At 42.5% G+C, this 18,302-nt stretch overlaps 1 protein-coding gene across 9 annotated transcripts in view; it reads right to left on the bottom strand.

The window, feature by feature from the left end:
- Window positions 1-18,302, bottom strand: part of RNF207 (ring finger protein 207) — a 128,957-nt gene that overhangs the window by 21,996 nt on the left and 88,659 nt on the right. For all 9 annotated transcript variants that reach the window (XM_068240514.1, XM_068240509.1, XM_068240512.1 and 6 more), the window contains one exon: window positions 6,048-6,237. In XM_068240514.1, coding sequence (XP_068096615.1) covers window positions 6,048-6,237 — 190 coding nt within the window. The remainder of the gene's footprint in view (window positions 1-6,047; window positions 6,238-18,302) is intronic.

The raw sequence follows: 18,302 nt of genomic DNA, 5'->3' as shown, positions 1-18,302 counted from the left end.
ACCTCTTCCCCCCCCGTATGTCCTGAGGCACACTATGTACCTGAGGTCGGGAAGACGGTACTATCTGCAATCTTTCAATTACGAGTACCTCTTCACTTACCCAACTAGCATGAGGATAAGCGGCTGCATATGGACTGTGTAATATCGTCCCCTGTTGTGACCCGTGTAGTGTGGATGGGGTTCCCTGTGTTGGCTTTCCCTCCCCCGGGACCGCTCTCCCCACCCTCTTTGTCACCTGGAAATGTGGCTTGATCTCGATTCTTCTTGTTTCGAGAACCACCAACCCTCGGCTTTCCAGCCTTTACGTGTGTATAGTTGTTTCAGAGGCACTCTCTGTTGGTAGCTCCAGAGTGTGATGTTGTCCCCTGCATCTCTCTGGTAGGAGAATTGACGCCTCCTGCTCGTTCCTCTCCAATCTGGAACCATCTCACTCTGCATAACCAAGACAAGGTACCCCTGAATCACACACTCCACCTTTTGCATGTACCCATTGTACTGCACTGTACCTTTTAACAACTCTTTGGATCGGTGCATCGATTCTGGGAGTGTGGCATTCAATAGCAGATTTACACTGCCATTCAATTCCCACTGCCCGCACACCTGACCCTTCAGACCTTTCACCCACCTTGTGCCATGAAATTTGTTTTCTCCTGGCACAAGTGCCATTTCCTCCGTCCCTGCATGGTCCATCTGTGCCAAGCGGAGGGAGGTGTGAAAGGATTAGTACCTTTGTCACCAAACATTAACATGCTTGGGCCTTGCATTCTCATTAACCCCTTATTATACATGAGAATGTCCTCTCTTCGTTCTCCTAGGACGAAACGGCAACCTAGGATCACCATCAGCACGGTACTCTTCATTATAAAAGCACCACCTTGGGAAAGAAAAACATTAGCACTTGGCACTATGCTTTGCTCAGTCAGTTTTTTTAGACGTTTTCCGATCTCAGGAATCTCGTGTTTTTGTCTCTTTCCAATTTCAGGAATCTCGTGTTTTAGTCTCTTTCCAATTTCAGGAATCTCGTGTTTCTCCAAACTTAGATTGGCATCTGGAACCTTTCGCTTATCCGACTGACATCTCCATCTTTGCTGCCAGCACTGCAGCTGTCTCGATTCCATATTGCCCAACTCCTGAAATCAAAATACAAACAAATCAATTCTTATTAATGATTTGGGATTCGCCCTGCGGCTTGTACTCTGTACACTTTAAATTGATCAATATATATCGTAATTGATCTCGTTGCTTTATGGTTCTCATCTCATGAACTCTGTTTACTCTTTTTGGTAGATTGGAGTTAAACTTCACCCCCCTACCTCAGTACTATCCTCAGTACTTACCTGTTTAAAATATGCTCCCGCGGACTTCACCTTTGGAAGCTCGCTTCACCTTTGGAAGCTCTCACCTCATTGCAGGCTCCTTCCACATCCCCCCTATCTGTACATACGCGGCCATCGCATGCACAGATTACGGATGCCACACCTGTTGCTGCTTTGCAGGTGAGCCTGCAATGCTCTTACTCATTTCCGCATTAACTTATCTAGAACTTCATCGCGATACCAGCTCTGCTAGAAGTTCTGTGTGTGGTACCCTCTGATCAATGTTTGCCGTGCCACTACCTAAACTACAAAAAAATGGCTGCCTCCCTGTAGGACTAGGAAGGAGCACCTTGCACTTAAACTACACAGGGTGCAGGGCTAAGCATACCAGTGTCACATGCCTGTATGCAGATCCCTGACTGCCCACTTGGTAGGTAGTCATATGGCAAACACCGTCCTGATACGCTGCCACTCTGTACATGGCAATTCTTTCATTTGTATAATTGCCCCATGAACTGCTGTCAGTTCTTGTTCTTTGTGCTACAATTGATAGGAGCTGGAAAAAACATTTGACCAATCAGTGGACGAAAAAAAAACGCACAAAAAACAGCCCCAGCCCCGCATAGACCTCTTAGTCAAGCTCTGGCCCTGTCCACGACAAAAACCGGAAAAAAAACGTTACCGCTCTGCAGCAGCGGCGACGGAAACCCGGATTGGTCAACTCCCTTTTTTCCAACTCCGGCACCCCCTTGCTGCACTGTTGGGAACTCATGCTGCAACACCCATTAAGGTGCCCCACTTACAGGAATAATCCCATAAGCAACTCAGTACAGACCCATTCCTGATCTGCGCTGTTCATTGTCTCCCTGCACCTAGCTGGGAAACATTTCCTATCCGTGACCATGCTAGTCTTACAGTAATAGCTTGGTGCACATATTCTGGCATTCCTTTCCATGGACCCAGGGAAAAACTTCTGGGGAAATACTTTGAGAACCGAGACACTCAGTAGAATGTCTCTGTATTTCTACCCCCCTCCCTTTCAGCTGCTCTGCCCGGAGCCGCGAGCACAGCCTGATGTGACGTGGATCCCCCAGCCCCTCCTCCCCCCTGCCATGGCGTGTGGGAGCCATGACTCTTGGGGGCGGGCCCTCTCCACTGCCGCCATTTTGAGTCCTGGACTGCCAGCTAAGATGGCTGCTATCAATCTCCCGTAGCAACCACTTAATCCTATAAACATTAGGAGAAAAAACAAATTCACACAGAACAACATTTTATGCCTAATTACACATAGCATCGATACACAGTGCAAAAAAAATTCCGCCACACACACACTGTCTTCAAAACCGGAGAAACTTTGTCCCAGCTGCAATTCTACCTCAGAATCACCCAGGAACCTGGAAAGCTCTCTCTCTTCACAACTATCTGCTTTAACACAGACAGAGCTCAGACCCACTAGAGCGTGCTGTGAACTCTAAACCACATTAACAGCTAGTACTTCTGAGACGAACATTTATCAGCCCTAGCTGACTAAACAACATTAAACATATGCAGACATTTAATGCAGCTCTGACTGGAACGAGATAAGCTTGCTCCTCTCACTACACTTTTCCACTACGCTCCTCTCTATCCCCTCTCCCTCCCCACCAGTACTAACAGACTGAAACACCGCTGGCTTATCTCCTGCTGCGGGGGATCCCCCCACACACCTCTGGCCCATTTCCCAGATCTTCTCTGTAAAATGAGAGCAAAAGACAGACAAAAAAAGGAACAAGAGGAGAAAGAGAGAGAAAAAAACAAACCCAATCAACATCTGACCCGCGAAAGAAAACATGCCTGCGACAACTGTGGATGTAACCACATTCTAAACCGTATATTACCACTACGTAAGTATGAACACAGGAACATTGGATCCTAAGAGAAAAATCAAAGCACATAAACTCTGAAAACAGCACTATGTATTTACATCGGAGCTGCTCCTATCCTCACCCCTCCCACCACGCACGGGAGAGATGAGAAGCCCGCAGCCTCCATGCTGCAATTAACACAAAACACAGAACACATTATCCTCTCCTTGTACAATAAAGATAATGCAATATAACAACGTAAATCATACGTGCCTGATCTGCAGACTCTTCGCAATTCATCAGCATTCCGCAACTTTTTCCCTCCGCGAAACGTCTGTGGACTCCGGAACGTCAGTGGGGGCATCCACCTTCCCCCACAGCGGATCGATCTCCAGCGGCAGTTGCGAGCCGTAGCCTCGGAGGGTTCCTTCCGACCCAGGTTTAGGCTTGTAACTGTGTGCACATGCAGTTACAGTGTAACGTCCAAGAGTTTCGCCGCTGATATTCTCGAATTGCAGCCGTGTGCTTGGCTCCCACACACTCTCCACACCACTTATCAGTATCAGCTTGATAAGCTTTACAGTCCGCGTCTATTCCGCTTGTTTTGCTGTGGAATATCTTGAAAACTTCTACGGCCCCCGGCCCCTGTCTGCTTGAACTGCTATTGAACTGCTAGACAGTGTTCAATCAGGGTTTAAATCGGCACTATTGTTAGTACCTGTTCTATATCACCTTGCTTCGACACCATTAACATCTTACATTTGCGTCTCACAGACTGTGAGATCACTTGACTCTCCACACAGCAAGCAGGAGATAGACTTTCTCAGGCTTCTTCAAAGTTTACGTTATTTATTCAAGAAACAGAAATACAGATAACTACAGTTCATCATATCCTGGCAAAGCAGATTTCCATGTTGCGTTACAGCTGCGTGAGTACCTTCCTGCTGAAGGTACCCAGGTCTTCTTGTATCTACTCTATGTTACATCTAGACTACCTATGTACAGCATACATTATATCAGATTACAGAAAGGAAGAACATACTTAGAGGTCCCAGTCAGCCTTGCGAGCTAGTGCGAAAGTAAGAAGCAGAATGAGCTCTGATCGCCCACCTCCGTTTTAATACCGACTAAGAAAGAGTTAAATATGACATCATCTTCGCCATCCCCTAAATCAGACTATTGGTGGACCCACTCGTGGTGTCATCATACACACCTACTCGATTAATAATCAATGAGACATTTGACATACATGCAGGAATGTGGATATTTACAAAACATGGCTGATGTTTATTGTTCCATGCCCAGGTCAGGGAGACCTGCGGCCTTGTCCATAAAACAGCTTCCTGGTATGTTCTAGTTCTGCTGACAGAACTGCAGATTTTCTCTCTAAGAGAAAATCCCCTTAAAGGGCAGGTCTGCTCATCAAGCCTTTTTGACTAACTCAGTCCAAATAACTGAGGCCTACTTAAATTATAACAGGGGCAATCAGACCCCACCAACAGAAAGCTCTGTTGGTGGGGAGAAAGGGGGGGAATCACTTGTGTGCTGTGTTGTGCGGACCTGCAGCGAGCCCTCAAAGCTGCAGTGGCCCTTTTAGTAAAAAATGGCTTGGTCTTTAGGGGGGTTTAGCACTGTAGTCCTCAAGTGGTTAAACAGTATAACCACAGCACTTACTTTAAACACTCACTGTCAAGAACAGACCATATTTTTTTTACGCAGACACAGTATCTTTCCAGGGGAATCTTTGACCGCTCATCTGTTTTACTAAAATTAATGATAAGGAGCTTTGAATATGCTTCTTGCTGGGGTTCCTGTTTTAGGCTGTATAGAAGAGCGGCAGAGGTGACTACTATCCTGAAAGGACAGCGCGTAAGTTTGGGGGGAGCGACAGTGCCAGGGGAGCCTGGCATGGAGTAGTGGACAACGAAGGTGCCCAGCAAAGAAGCATTGGGTATCAACAAGTTGTGGTGGTAGTCCAACAGGGAGCTGTGGCTGGAAAGTGACACTGCAAGCATGGGCACAACAAAATCTCCGGTGACAGCCTGGGGGGACACGGATCAAGGGGGCCAATCACCCCATCACTCTCTCTATCCCATTTATGTAGAGCAGCACAGTAGATCACCACAGCTCCGCTTCTGCCTCTTCATTCTACAGTGCGTGAGCATGCACCAGCATTCCTCCGTAAATCCTGGTGCATGTCACATGACACTGAGGCCTTGCATATGAAATCGGATAGACCCTACTGCACTGCAGAATGCAGAAAAGGTAGCAGAGCCACGGTGACAATGCTTTGCTCTCATTAAGGAGGACACAGGGGTAACAGAGACAGGCCAAACTTGGGGGCGGGGGCGGGTTTAAGCATGGGACCCCAGGAAGTTTTTGCGGGGGAAGGAGGCATGTATCCTAGTAATACCCCTGACTTCAAGCAAATTAAAGAACAAGACAGAAGAAAAAGTGACAAATGAAGAAAAAAACATTTTTTTTGTATTAATATTGATTTTTTTTTAATTAATTTATTTTTACAATAAATAGGTAGGGGGTGAAAAATAACTCCTTTCACCTATTGAAAATATTGGAATGAGGGGTCTACTTAGTAAAGAAGGCTCCCAAATGCTGAGAGAAGCCTGCGGCAGGCGAGCAATAGGGACTTTTCTCCTATGGCTGGGCAGGTGAAAAGTTCTAATTAGCCTCCATGTTTGACTGGAAGGACAGTTTAATGACCTAAAGCTGACAAGCTTGATATTGTTCTTAGCCAAGAATTACGTAAAATTTCAAGACCTGCATAAAACTGATGGATGAATAAGACATTACTCAGTGACTGGTCTTGTTAATGGAAGCCTCACAAAGTTAATTTCCATATCATAGTCATCATATCATAGTCAATTACCCTGTACATGTCCTCGTAGTTGCGACAATGTTTAGTAAATGGATTTTCCTCTCCTTCGGCAAGCAGGACCTTAGTGCTGATATACCGATGCATCGTGGGTTTACGAACAATGGAACCGGTGAGGGATAGTTTATCACAAGAGGAACATCCAGGCATGATTAGTTTTTTTGAGCACTGACAGCTCGAGATCCTGTAACACAAAAACCACAACATTAAAAATTCCAAGGCGGGATACCCACTTTTACAGTAATTTTCCTGGTTCAGCACCATAAACACTTCCTATTTCTACATATTGATGTAAAATGAATGTAGCCCTACCCTCCCAGTGATGTTTAGCCAAAGCTTATTAGCTATGCGGAATTCAGAGAGCCCTCCCCCGAGCATTCTGGGAGACCAGTTATATTTTGTACTGGCATTAGAACTCTCAATGAACAAACATTCTGTGGAGATCACCTGACAGACTAAAGAAGCCACCACTTGTGATAGATTTCAGAATGTAGATCAGGGAGATGAAAGATTTGACAGAGGGCAAACACTGACTAAATAATTTATGAGGGAATACAGTATTGTAAAAAAATAAGCAATTTTATTAATGACATTATTTTCACTACAGTTCCTCTTTAAGCAAATGCAGAGCAACTAACCAGCAAAAGTAATAGCATCCTAAACAGCTGAATCTTGACTTGTTCTGAACAAAAACTCCACCTTTGCTTAATATTTCAGCTTTCTTAACAAATAAGGTCCAGTATTCTTTCCTTTAGCCATTCCAGACTTCCACTACGTATTCTATAATACAATGCACCTTTCTATGCCTCAAGGTCAGATAAGATCCAGGGATTTTATCTGATAGCCACCTGGAGTCAGAAAGGGATTTTTTTCCCTTTTGGGGCTGATTGGACCATGCCTTGTAAGGGTTTTTCGCCTTCCTCTGGATCAACATGGATATGTGAGGGAGCAGGCTGGTGTTGTACTTCTTTTCTGGTTGAACTCGATGGATATATTTCTTTTTTTCAACCAAAATAACTATGTAACTATGTAAAACCCAAAGGAGCAACTGCTGGCAGCTGATAACAAAATACATGACCATTTCTAGTTAAGTTAAGCTTCTTAAATCAAGTCTTCAATACAGCAAATTGACAGGTTAGAGTGAAAATGGACAGGCATGCAAGAACATAAGATGTGTTTATTCACTTCAGCTTATTACTATCATAAACCACAATTAATTTACTTTGAAAATGCAATGTAAATTCCAACTGTTATTTCCTTTTCCTGTTTTTTTTTCCCTTAGTGTTGTTTAAAAAAGAAATTGCACTTTTATAGTACATAATATATTCACAAACGTTGTAGATATACTACAGGATCACATTTACATGTTTTGACTGGATGCCGACACGAGTATCAGTGAAGCATGTTACTGTTATTTTACTGTTTAAAAGTATCAAAAGTATTGTAATTGATGCAGCAGAATATTAAGCCACATTATTAATATTCTTATTTTCAAAACAGTAACATTAGCAATCAGTAAAATACTTAACTGATAAATTATGGAACTATTATATTTAAAAATTAAACTTTAAAATAAAGCCAAACTTTTTTATTGTATCAATCACCATTATTAAAGGAAAATAAATTATTTCTCTAGAAGAGCTAAAAGAATTTGAATTTTCTTGACATAAAATAAAATAACAAAAAACAAAAACTGCAATATTATAAGTTTCTGTGCTTTATAATGTATAATATATATATTTATCTGTAGATTAGAAAATGCCTGCCTTGTTTTGGTTTAGCACTTAACACGCAAGCATCGCTGCACTTGCTAGAAATTGAATGTGATTTTAAAAACACAATTAGGTTTCAAGAAAATATTTAAAAAAATTAATCACTTTTTTTCTAGACTAATTATGTGTTTGAATATGGTGCCTTGTTGCAATTCCTACATTTTTAGTTATTATCTACTTTAAAAAAGCAATTATTCTCTTATTCTCATCAAAGAAGAGAGAATTTTCACCCCAAAAAAAACTTTTAATCTGAAAGAGTAAAGTTCTGAAACTAAAGCTAAGAAACTAGAACATTAATAATTAATTTATATCAGTTTAGATTACTACTGCAGCAAAGATCCAACAGTATGTGTGAAAACCAGCCCTGAAAAATTAAATTGCATTTACCAGAAATGGGCGACTTCTGTCCTGTGTAATATCTTGGGGTGGTGAGTATTATGCCCAGTATCTGTGATTCTGCGAGCAGTGTAAAGCCATCTCTGTTGTTTTTGTTACTGTGCTACTTTTAAGATCCCAGGGCTCTCTGTGACATCAGTTGGCCTAAATATATATATAAGGCTGGTGCAAAAGACCGGAGTGCTGAGAGTTCCTTGAAATTCTGATATAAATAGTTCCAGGCATAGCATGTGCTGGGCCATTTCTCTATATCCGCAATGTGCAGCTAATCACCCAGGTAAAAAGGCAGAGAGGAATGTGATCTACTGTACATGGAAAACTGCAGCAGTAGGATGCAGATAAAATTGCCCAACAAAATTATTTTTCCTTACCTATCAACAGAAAAGATGAAGGAATTAAGTATGCAAAAACAGGTTATTTAAAGCACAATTCCAGGCACAAATATTATCATTAGTCCTATGTGGGCAGAAATTTTTTTTTCATTATCTGTACGTAATTGTCATGCTTTGCTGATATCAAATAAATTGAGTATAATGATATTTTTTCATTTTTGCTTTCTGGTTTTTTTTTCCAACTATATTTTTGTGCTTAAAAATACATTAAAAACTCTCATATATTTCTGAGTATCACTGATGGAAGTGTTATGTTTGTGAAATATATATATGTTACGGCCAGAACCCGAAGTTTGGCCAGAACTAGAAGTGGCCGGCCACTTCGGGTTCTGGCCGGCCAATGCGCGAACTGGCCGCTGCGCTGCGGCCAATGTGAGAAATGAAACAATTCCTGTAAGGTTTAATGTGATGTTGTGACCGCAGCGCAGCAGGGCAAATGTATCACATCTTTACTTTATTCAATGGCATTAAGCCGCCCGGCTTTTTTCTCTGCCTCTCTCTCCTCCCCCCCCCCCCCCCCGCCTCTCTCTCCCCTTCTCTTATGGGCACAGCCGGGCGGGGACACGCGTGTCCAGGAGAGTCGTTCCTCGCGGCAGGAGAGCAGAGCGGGGAGGCTGCAGACATTGCTTCTGCCAGCACCCGCTCTGCAAGAACGGCAGGATTCCCCTGCCGCGACGAACGACTCCGGAGGGACACGCGTGTCCCCGCCCGGCTGTGCCCATAAAGAGAAGGAGAGAGAGAGGCGGGGGGGGGAGGAGAGAGAGGCAGAGGAAAAAGCCGGGCGGCTTAATGCCATTGAATAAAGTAAAGATGTGTGATACATTTTGCCCCGCTGCGCTGCGGCCACAACATCACATTAAACCTTACAGGAATTGTTTCATTTCTCACATTGGCCGCAGCGCAGCGGCCAGTTCGCGCATTGGCCGGCCAGAACCCGAAGTGGCCGGCCACTTCTAGTTCTGGCCAAACTTCGGGTTCTGGCCGTAACATATATATTAAATGATAAAAACAAGGGTGAGTAACACTTGCCTCCCCACTGAAGATATTGTCATCAAAATGACATACAGTATATATATATGTTATCCTTTTGCTGCCTCTGATCCCATCATATACAATGTTTGAAGTGGTTCACCTGCTAATTTGTCTGACAGGTGCTATTGAAGGCAAAAGATTAAAGTGTAACTGTCGGGCATAAAATCAAAAATCACTTCTTTATTTTTATCTGGTAAACAAGTAATAAAGATGCTTACCAGGCAATTCAAAAGTTAAAAATCACTATTACTTTTCTTGTTGATAAATGATCATTCCCCAGTTTACCTGACTCTTATTTGGTACATTGCCGCACAAAGGAAGTTGCAGGGCATGCTGGGTTGTCCTTTTTTGCTTCTCTACTTTCCCCTCAGACTTAACTAATGCAGCTTGATTGGCTGAAGCCTCTTTCCCTCCTGTTTTTCCCTCCCACACCTCTGTTCCTCTCTGATTGGCCAATATTTCTTATGCTGAGACAATGCACTATCCATTCCAGAGCTGGGTGGGAGTGCCTGAAGACTGGGAGGAGGGCAGGCAATGCATACACAATCAGGCAGAGGAGAGTAAGGGAGGAAATTACATCAGGATTGGCTTCAAAATGGACACAGTTAAAATGGAGAATCGTAAGAAGGATTTTTTTTTTTAACAATAGAAAAATCACTAAAATCAAAATGTGGACAGTGCAATACATATGTTATGTAAGTAGAGCAAGTATTTATGTACTTATATATGTGTTGTTTTTTCTGAGATAGTATGGCTGACAGCTCCTCTTTAAGTACACTTAGGGTGACATTTTTAAAACTCACTTTATAACACTTCCATGAATTCTCTAGATTCTATGCCAACAAACTATACATTCGGCATATTGTTTAGGTAATTTTTTTCCAGTAGTGTCCACAGACCAATTATTTCACTTTCTGTTTACTATATCACCATTCCAATGGGTCACAAATTTACATACACTATGATTACTGTACCTCATGTATAGCCCCAATGATTTGTTTTTGGATTACTTACTTATACAGTTTGTTTCTTTGTTATATCAGCCTTTCTATAACAGTTTGTCTCCCCTCTCTTCCTCAGCATGTTTTCAAAAATGTTTTCCTTTATATTGTCTAATGGTGGGACAGACCCTCATCTGCTTCTTTGGGTGAATCCTCATAATATTTGCCTGTCCACTCATGTAGGGGGAAGATGTTGAGGTCTTCCAGGATTCAGCATTCATACTTTTCACTATCAATGTACCAATTTATTTAATTAGCATACTTTCTCTAGTCTCTTTTTGTGCCAGAATTCCAAACAGTGCTGCATGCTTAGGTAGAGGAAAATTATCATTTGCATATCCTTATCCTTACCCAAACTTCTCTCAATCATACCACAGTTTTTATTGTATTATTGGGCATCTCCAGCACATGTGAAGTACATCGCCCACCTCTCTCTTATACTGTATTTCCAGCAATAACCCGTTATTATGCCAATTTCACTTTGATTTAATGCTCATGAAATGCTGATACAGAACTCTTTTAAGCTCTGTTTAGAAGTGGGCCACATTAGCTAGAAGCAGCTAGCTCCTGCTTCTCCATACTGTAAAAGCTGCAATCACTATTCACTTTAAGAATAGCAGTAGTTGGACACTATACTGACCAAACTCTAGGAATGAAAAGAGACAGAAAGAATTGTCATTGTGGGTAATACCTTTAATTGAATAGCAAAATACATGGTCACTCATACAAAAATCAGATTATGCATATGCATGTTTTTAGAGGTAGGGCCCCTCCCACAGAGGCTGACCTCATTGTGGGGGGAGGGTCAAGTACTTGATAATTTGCATGCAAACTATTATCAAAACCAATGTCCTTTAATGGTAATTTGCTGCATATAATTTGAATGTAGGGTGTGCATGTTGTCTAATAGTAGGCTCTGCACACTCATGCAGCTAGTCATTCGGATGCAGTTTGTATTAAGTAGCGCTGCCTTTCTCCGCTGAATACGAAAACTGAAATTGGCATAATGTACATCATTATTGAATTTATTGGCTATTGGATTTGAGCTTGGACACACTAAAAGATGTCCTTCCTATCTTCTGTGGCTGGAGTTGCACTTTAATCTCCCATATCAGTATTTGTTTCAAAGCAGAGAGTGATCACAGAACTGCCAAGCTCCCCCTAAGCAGTTAATCTTGCTTCCTTTCTCTCCTTTTCCAGGAATTGTCAGTTCAGAAAGTGCTCAACCTTGTAATAAGCAGGCAGACTGTTTGTCATTAATCCCTACAGCTGTTTTCACTCTTCTGTGACAAGAACAAGCAGCCAAAGTACCAAAGTCAAGGGCAATTAGCAGGATATGTTAGCCGCAAAGAGCATAGCATTATCGAAGCCCAGCAATCTGCTGCATGACAACACGCAAATATGTTAATAACTACCAGGCAGCATTTACATGTTTCATTCTCTTGCAACAGGAAATTTGTTCAGTGATAATAAAAAAACATTGTACTAATCACTGCAAATATAACAACACATTCATTACTCCTGAACTGTGATAAGAACATTTTCATTCTAGTATAATGTGTGAAGAGAGCTCCAAGAACTTTTACTGAATCAGGCACTGAATAAGAATGACAATGAGAACATCTTCATTCAAGTATGGGCAGCACGGTGGCGTAGTGGTTAGCTCTCTCGCCTTGCCGCACTGGGTCCCTGGTTCGAATCCCAGCCAGGGCACTATCTGCAAAGAGTTTGTATGTTCTCTCCGTGTCTGCGTGGGTTTCCTCCGGACACTCCGGTTTCCTCCCACATTCCAAAAACATACGGATAAGTTAATTGGCTCCCCCTAAAATTGGCCCTAGACTACAGTACTTAGAGTACATAATATAGACATATGGCAATGGTAGGGATTAGATTGTGAGCTCCTTTGAGGGACAGTTAGTGACAAGACAATATATATATATATATACACTGTACAGCGCTGCGTAATATGTCGGCGCTATATAAATAATAATAATAAAAGTATATTGTATGAAGAGAACTCCAAGAACGTTTACTGAATCAGACACTGAATGAGAATGACATTTACAAGTTATAGCTTTAAATATGTTTTGTTTTTTAAATGACCAGCGCTCATAGTCACAATAGGAGAGTAAAGGTGGCCACACACGATATCATTTTTTAAACATCTGTTCAATTCAAGAATGGCAATTAATAGACCGGGGGATCGGTATTATTCTTGTGACATGCTTTTTAAAGTTTTTATCATGTACGCGCATTACTTTTATAAGGTTTATTAAATGAATGGTTTTACACATTGGCGATAATTGTGCTTGTTTTGAGGTTGATATACGGACAGAGACATTGAATAGGCAAACACTAGTGAATTATTAACTGCATACAAAAGAATGCTGATTGAAGGCAACCCTGCCAGTCTCTCACCTGGTTGCATGATGGTGAGCAGGGAGGATTTAGGCAACTTGAGGGAAGCGTCTGATTGTTGTTGGTATTGGTGTTTCCCGCCCCCTTACCTTCACAAGTGTAGTAAGCCTGCATATATGTTTGCACCAGTGGGGTGTCAGCCTTTTTAAATAGTCTGCACTATTATTCTGTGTTTTATTTGTATTCAAGGTGTATCTATGTCCAGAGGGATACCACAGGAGCAAGTAGACCCCCGGATGCATGGACTGAATACAGCTATTTGAAATGTTGGTTTGAAACTCAGGATTGATGACTGTATATAGCGTGCACCGCTTATATTTGACTGACTGATCCCTAGCGCTGTAATACTGTGTGTACAATCCCTGTGTTTTATTCTAGGTACCCACGTTACAATTTTCTGTTAGATTTACCTGCCAGATCGATTTTTCCAACATGTCCGATCTTAATTCCAAGTGATTTCGTTCACTTCTACGAAAATCGATCAGAAAATTGATCTGAATTAAGATCGGATATGTTTGATAAAAAACGACCTGGCAGGTAAATCTAACAGAAAATTGTATAGTGTGTACCTAGCATAAAACACAGGGGCGTAGCAATAGCCATAGCAGGCATAGCAGCTGCTATGGGGCCTTGGAGCAGAGGGGGCCAAATGGTAATTGATGAGATCACTATTACATTTCTTGTGTTCCTCCACCCTCTGACTTTGTCTTAGTGCCCTTGGACTGTGTGCAGTTTAGATTGCACGAGAATGTAAATTGCCCAATCAAACCATATCCATAGGGTAGGGGCAGGTGGCATTCCTCATGATGGCAAACATCTGAGGGCCTCATGAAAGTTTTGCTATGGGGCTCCATAATCTCTAGCTTTGCCACTGATAAAACACCTGGGCCCAGATGCAATTATTTTTTTCACCTGTATTATCTCATAGATCAAGGGTCCCCAAACTTTTACAATCAAGGGCCAGGTCAACATACTTCAGACTGCTAGGGGGCCGGAGTATACATAACATGATGTAGAGAAACATTAAATTGTACCTAGGTATTGTAGACAGCTTCTATTAACATGTGCAGCCCTAATGTCTCCCATTTAACCAGACCATTTTAACATGTGCAGATAGTATAACATAGCAAGTCATATGTGAGCCATAATATCACCAAATGGCCTGCAAAAGCATGCAGTACAATCAGAAGAAGTCCTTGCAGGCCAGACAAAGAAGCATACCCGGGTGACAACCTGCTGCCCAATTGGACAACAGTGAATGATTGGAAGCCAGTGAATGACTTCTTTCTGGCTTCCATGTGAAAGGGTGGTGCCAGCACTGTTATTCTATATGTGGGCTGCCAATATTTAAATATGCAGCGGTCCACATCTATAAGTTATACATTTTGTGAGTGGGGGGCCGGTAAAGAAGCCTCAGAGGGGCACATTCGGCCCACGGGCCTTAGTTTGAGGACCACTGTCCTAGATGATCATTATTATCTTCTCTTTAAACTAAATTTTCAGCATTTTACAATTGAAAAAGTACCAAAAAGTTGGTGAAAAAGTACTATCAAATTTATTTTGAGTATTTTCTTGCTTGCTGGTGGCTTAAAATGCATTTTATGACAAGCTGTGGAAATGTGAATTGCATATGGGCCATATAGTTTATCCCCAGATTGCAAGTAGCAACTGTCTCTTGTGGAAGAGTGCATGCAGGGGGATGGGCTCTGGTACAGCCATTAGTGTGGAAGTCCTGCCTCTCTAGTATAATGTTATTGAAGAGAGCGCCATTAACTTTTACTGAATCTGGCACTGAATAAGAATTACATTTACAAGTTATAGCTTTAAATATGTTGTGATTTTTAAATGACCAGCGCTCATAGTCAGCTCTCTATCTAAAGGTTGAATCTTTTGTGTAACATGAAAGACAAAAGATCGAGTACAAATCCCTTCGGCTGACAAACCGTGTGTATGTGTACACAACTTAAAGATAACGACAGACAGGATAATTTGGCTGGCCAAAACAGCCAATGTTAGGGCTGGTTCAGACGGACGCTTGCAGAGCGTTTACTGCCAGCGTTCGGGGCTTGGCGTTAAACGCTCCCATTCAAGTGAATGGGAGCGTTTGTACCAAGCTTTTACGTGCGTTTGCACGAACGCGGCGTTCGGGTCCTGATTTTCACTGGCATTCAAGGAGCCCCTGGAAGCTACATGTTGCTTCCAGGGGCGGTTAACCGCGACGGGTAATGTCCCCCTAGGGGAAGAAAAAACGCGACCGCATCCGAACGCAATGCGAACGCTGCTGAAAGCTCGAACGCATCACCACCGCGACATCAACGAACGCGACGCCTCCAAACGTCCGTCTGAACCAGCCCTTAACCATTTCTGGATCTACTGTCCATCTGATGTACAAACAGTGAAGACCGCATCCAATGAAAAATCTTTCTAGATTCTAGAAAACAATCTGTTTGGTTGAATTGTTTCAATTGATCAGCAGGCAAGTGTAGTGCATCCATGGCAACATCACCTAGCTGTAAATGAAGTTTTTCTATACATTGTTGCTTTGTTGAACTTTCTTCCGTAGTTGGTCTGCCAAAACCGTGCAACAAAAACATGCTCACACTGGAAATGTCAGTCACATGGAACAGTCATTTGTAATATGTCTCATGGCTGTACAGACATCTCTAGTCCTCTGCCATTTTTGCCTGCTGTTGCATTACATGCAGATGTACTCTATGCTCCCTACTCTTTTTCCTTTAATTTGCCCTACATCATCATGAAGGCATGAGCAAAGTGTGTACAGGACCTCGCAAAAGTGAGTATACCTTGCACAGTTTTATAAATATTTTATGATACCTTTTCATGGGACAACACTGAAGATATAGTGGGTTGCAAAAGTATTCGGCCCCCTTGAAGTTTTCCAAATTTTTTCACATTACTGCCACAAACATGCATCAATTTTATTGGAATTCCACATGAAAGACCAATACAAAGTGGTGTACATGTGAGAAGTGGATCGAAAGTCATACATCATTCCAAACATTTTTTACAAATAAATAACTGCAAAGTGGGGTGTGCGTAATTATTCAGCCCCCTGAGTCAATACTTTGTAGAACCACCTTTTGCTGCAATTACAGCTGCCAGTCTTTTAGAGTATGTCTCTACCAGCTTTGCACATCTAGAGACTGAAATCCTTGCCCATTCTTCTTTGCAAAACAGCTCCAGCTCAGCCAGATTAGATGGACAGCGTTTGTGAACAGCAGTTTTCAGATCTTGCCACAGATTCTCGATTGGATTTAGATCTGGACTTTGACCGGGCCATTTTGTTTTAAACCATTCCATTGTTGCCCTGGCTTTATGTTTAGGGTCATTGTCCTGCTGGAAGGTGAACCTCCGCCCCAGTCTCAAGTCTTTTGCAGTCTCCAAGAGGTTTTCTTCCAAGTTTGCCCTGTATTTGGCGCCATCCATCTTCCCTTCAACTCTGACCAGCTTCTCTGTCCCTGCTGAAGAGATGCACCCCCAGAGCATGATGCTGCCAATACCATATTTGACAGTGGGAATGGTGTGTTCTGAGTGATGTGCAATGTTAGTTTTCTGCCACACATAACGTTTTGCATTTTGGCCAAAAAGTTCCATTTTGGTCTCATCTGACCAGAGCACCTTCTTCCACATGGTTGCTGTGTCCCCCACATGGCTTGTGGCAAACTGCAAACGGGACTTCTCATGCTTTTCTGTTAACAATGCCTTTCTTCTTGCCACTCTTCCATAAAGGCCAACTTTGTGCAGTGCACGACTAATAGTCGTCTTATGGACAGATTCCCCCACCTGAGCTGTAGATCTCTGCAGCTCGTCCAGAGTCACCATGGGCCTCTTGATTGCATTTCTAATCAGCGATCTCCTTGTTCGGCCTGTGAGTTTAGGTAGATGGCCTTGTCTTGGAAGGTTTACAGTTGTGCCATAATCCTTCCATTTCTGAATGATCGCTTGAACAGTGCTCCATGGGATGTTCAAGGCTTTGGAAATCTTTTTTTAGCCTAAGCCTGCTTTAAATTTCTCAATAACTTTATCCCTGACCTGTCTTGTGTGTTCTTTTCTGTGTTGTTGCTCCCAATATTCTCTTAGACAACCTCTGAGGCCATCACAGAGCAGCTGTATTTGTACTGACATTAGATTACACACAGGTGCACTTTATTTAGTCATTAGCACTCATCAGGCAATGTCTATAGGCAACTGACTGCACTCAGATCAAAGGGGGCCGAATAATTATGCACACCCCACTTTGCAGTTATTTATTTGTAAAAAATGTTTGGAATCATGTATGATTTTCGTTCCACTTCTCATGTGTACACCACTTTGTATTGGTCTTTCATGTGTAATTCCAATAAAATTGATTCATATTTGTGGCAGTAATATGACAAAATGTGGAAAACTTCAAGGGGGCCGAATACTTTTGCAAGCCACTGTATGACATTCTGATACAATGTAAAGTAGTCAGTTAAGTATAAAGTAAGTATAAATTTGCTGTCCTCTCAAAATAACTCAACACACAGCCATTATTTTCTAAACCAGGCTTTCTCAACCAGAGAAAGGAACCCCAATGTTTGGGCATTTTTCCCCATTGTGGGGGTTGGGGGAAGTATAAAAGGGAGCACACTATAATAGGAGGTACTGTAAAAAGAAGCACTAAATTGGGGGTCAGAGTAATATAATGAGTATGTTAATAAAAAGCACTACAATAAGGAGAAATTATAATGAAGGGCACTGTAATAGGGGGTAGTGACATAAACAGCCACACCAGCTTTTAACCTTTTGCCGACCGCGTCACGCCGATGGGCGTGGCCGCGGCGGCAGCCCCAGGACCGCCTAACGCCAATTGCCGTAAAGTCCTGGGGCCAGCTAATGCAGGAGATCTCCTGCTTGGGGGGCGGAGCTCCTCCCCGCCTTCAGTCTCCGAGCGGGTATTGCCGCTCGGGAGACTGTTATCTGTGTACAGCGCTGTACTGGGGACAGCCGTGTCGCACGGCTGTCCCCTTGGGGGACAAGAGAGCGATCGGTTCTCATAGGCAGAAGCCTATGACAGCCGATCGCCATAATTGGCTGGCTGCAGGGAGGGAGGGAACATATTTAAACAAACAGTGATTTTTAAATAAAAATCACCAACAATGATATTTATATAAAAAAAATAAACATGCGGGGGGCGATCAGACCCCACCAACAGAGAGCTCTGTTGGTGGGGAGAAAAGGGGGGGGTGTGATCAC

The sequence above is a fragment of the Hyperolius riggenbachi genome, chromosome 6 (assembly GCF_040937935.1).
Source record: "Hyperolius riggenbachi isolate aHypRig1 chromosome 6, aHypRig1.pri, whole genome shotgun sequence".
Lineage (NCBI taxonomy): Eukaryota > Metazoa > Chordata > Amphibia > Anura > Hyperoliidae > Hyperolius > Hyperolius riggenbachi.
The sequence above is the reverse complement of the archived record's forward strand: the minus strand, read 5'-3'. Positions and strand labels throughout refer to the sequence as shown.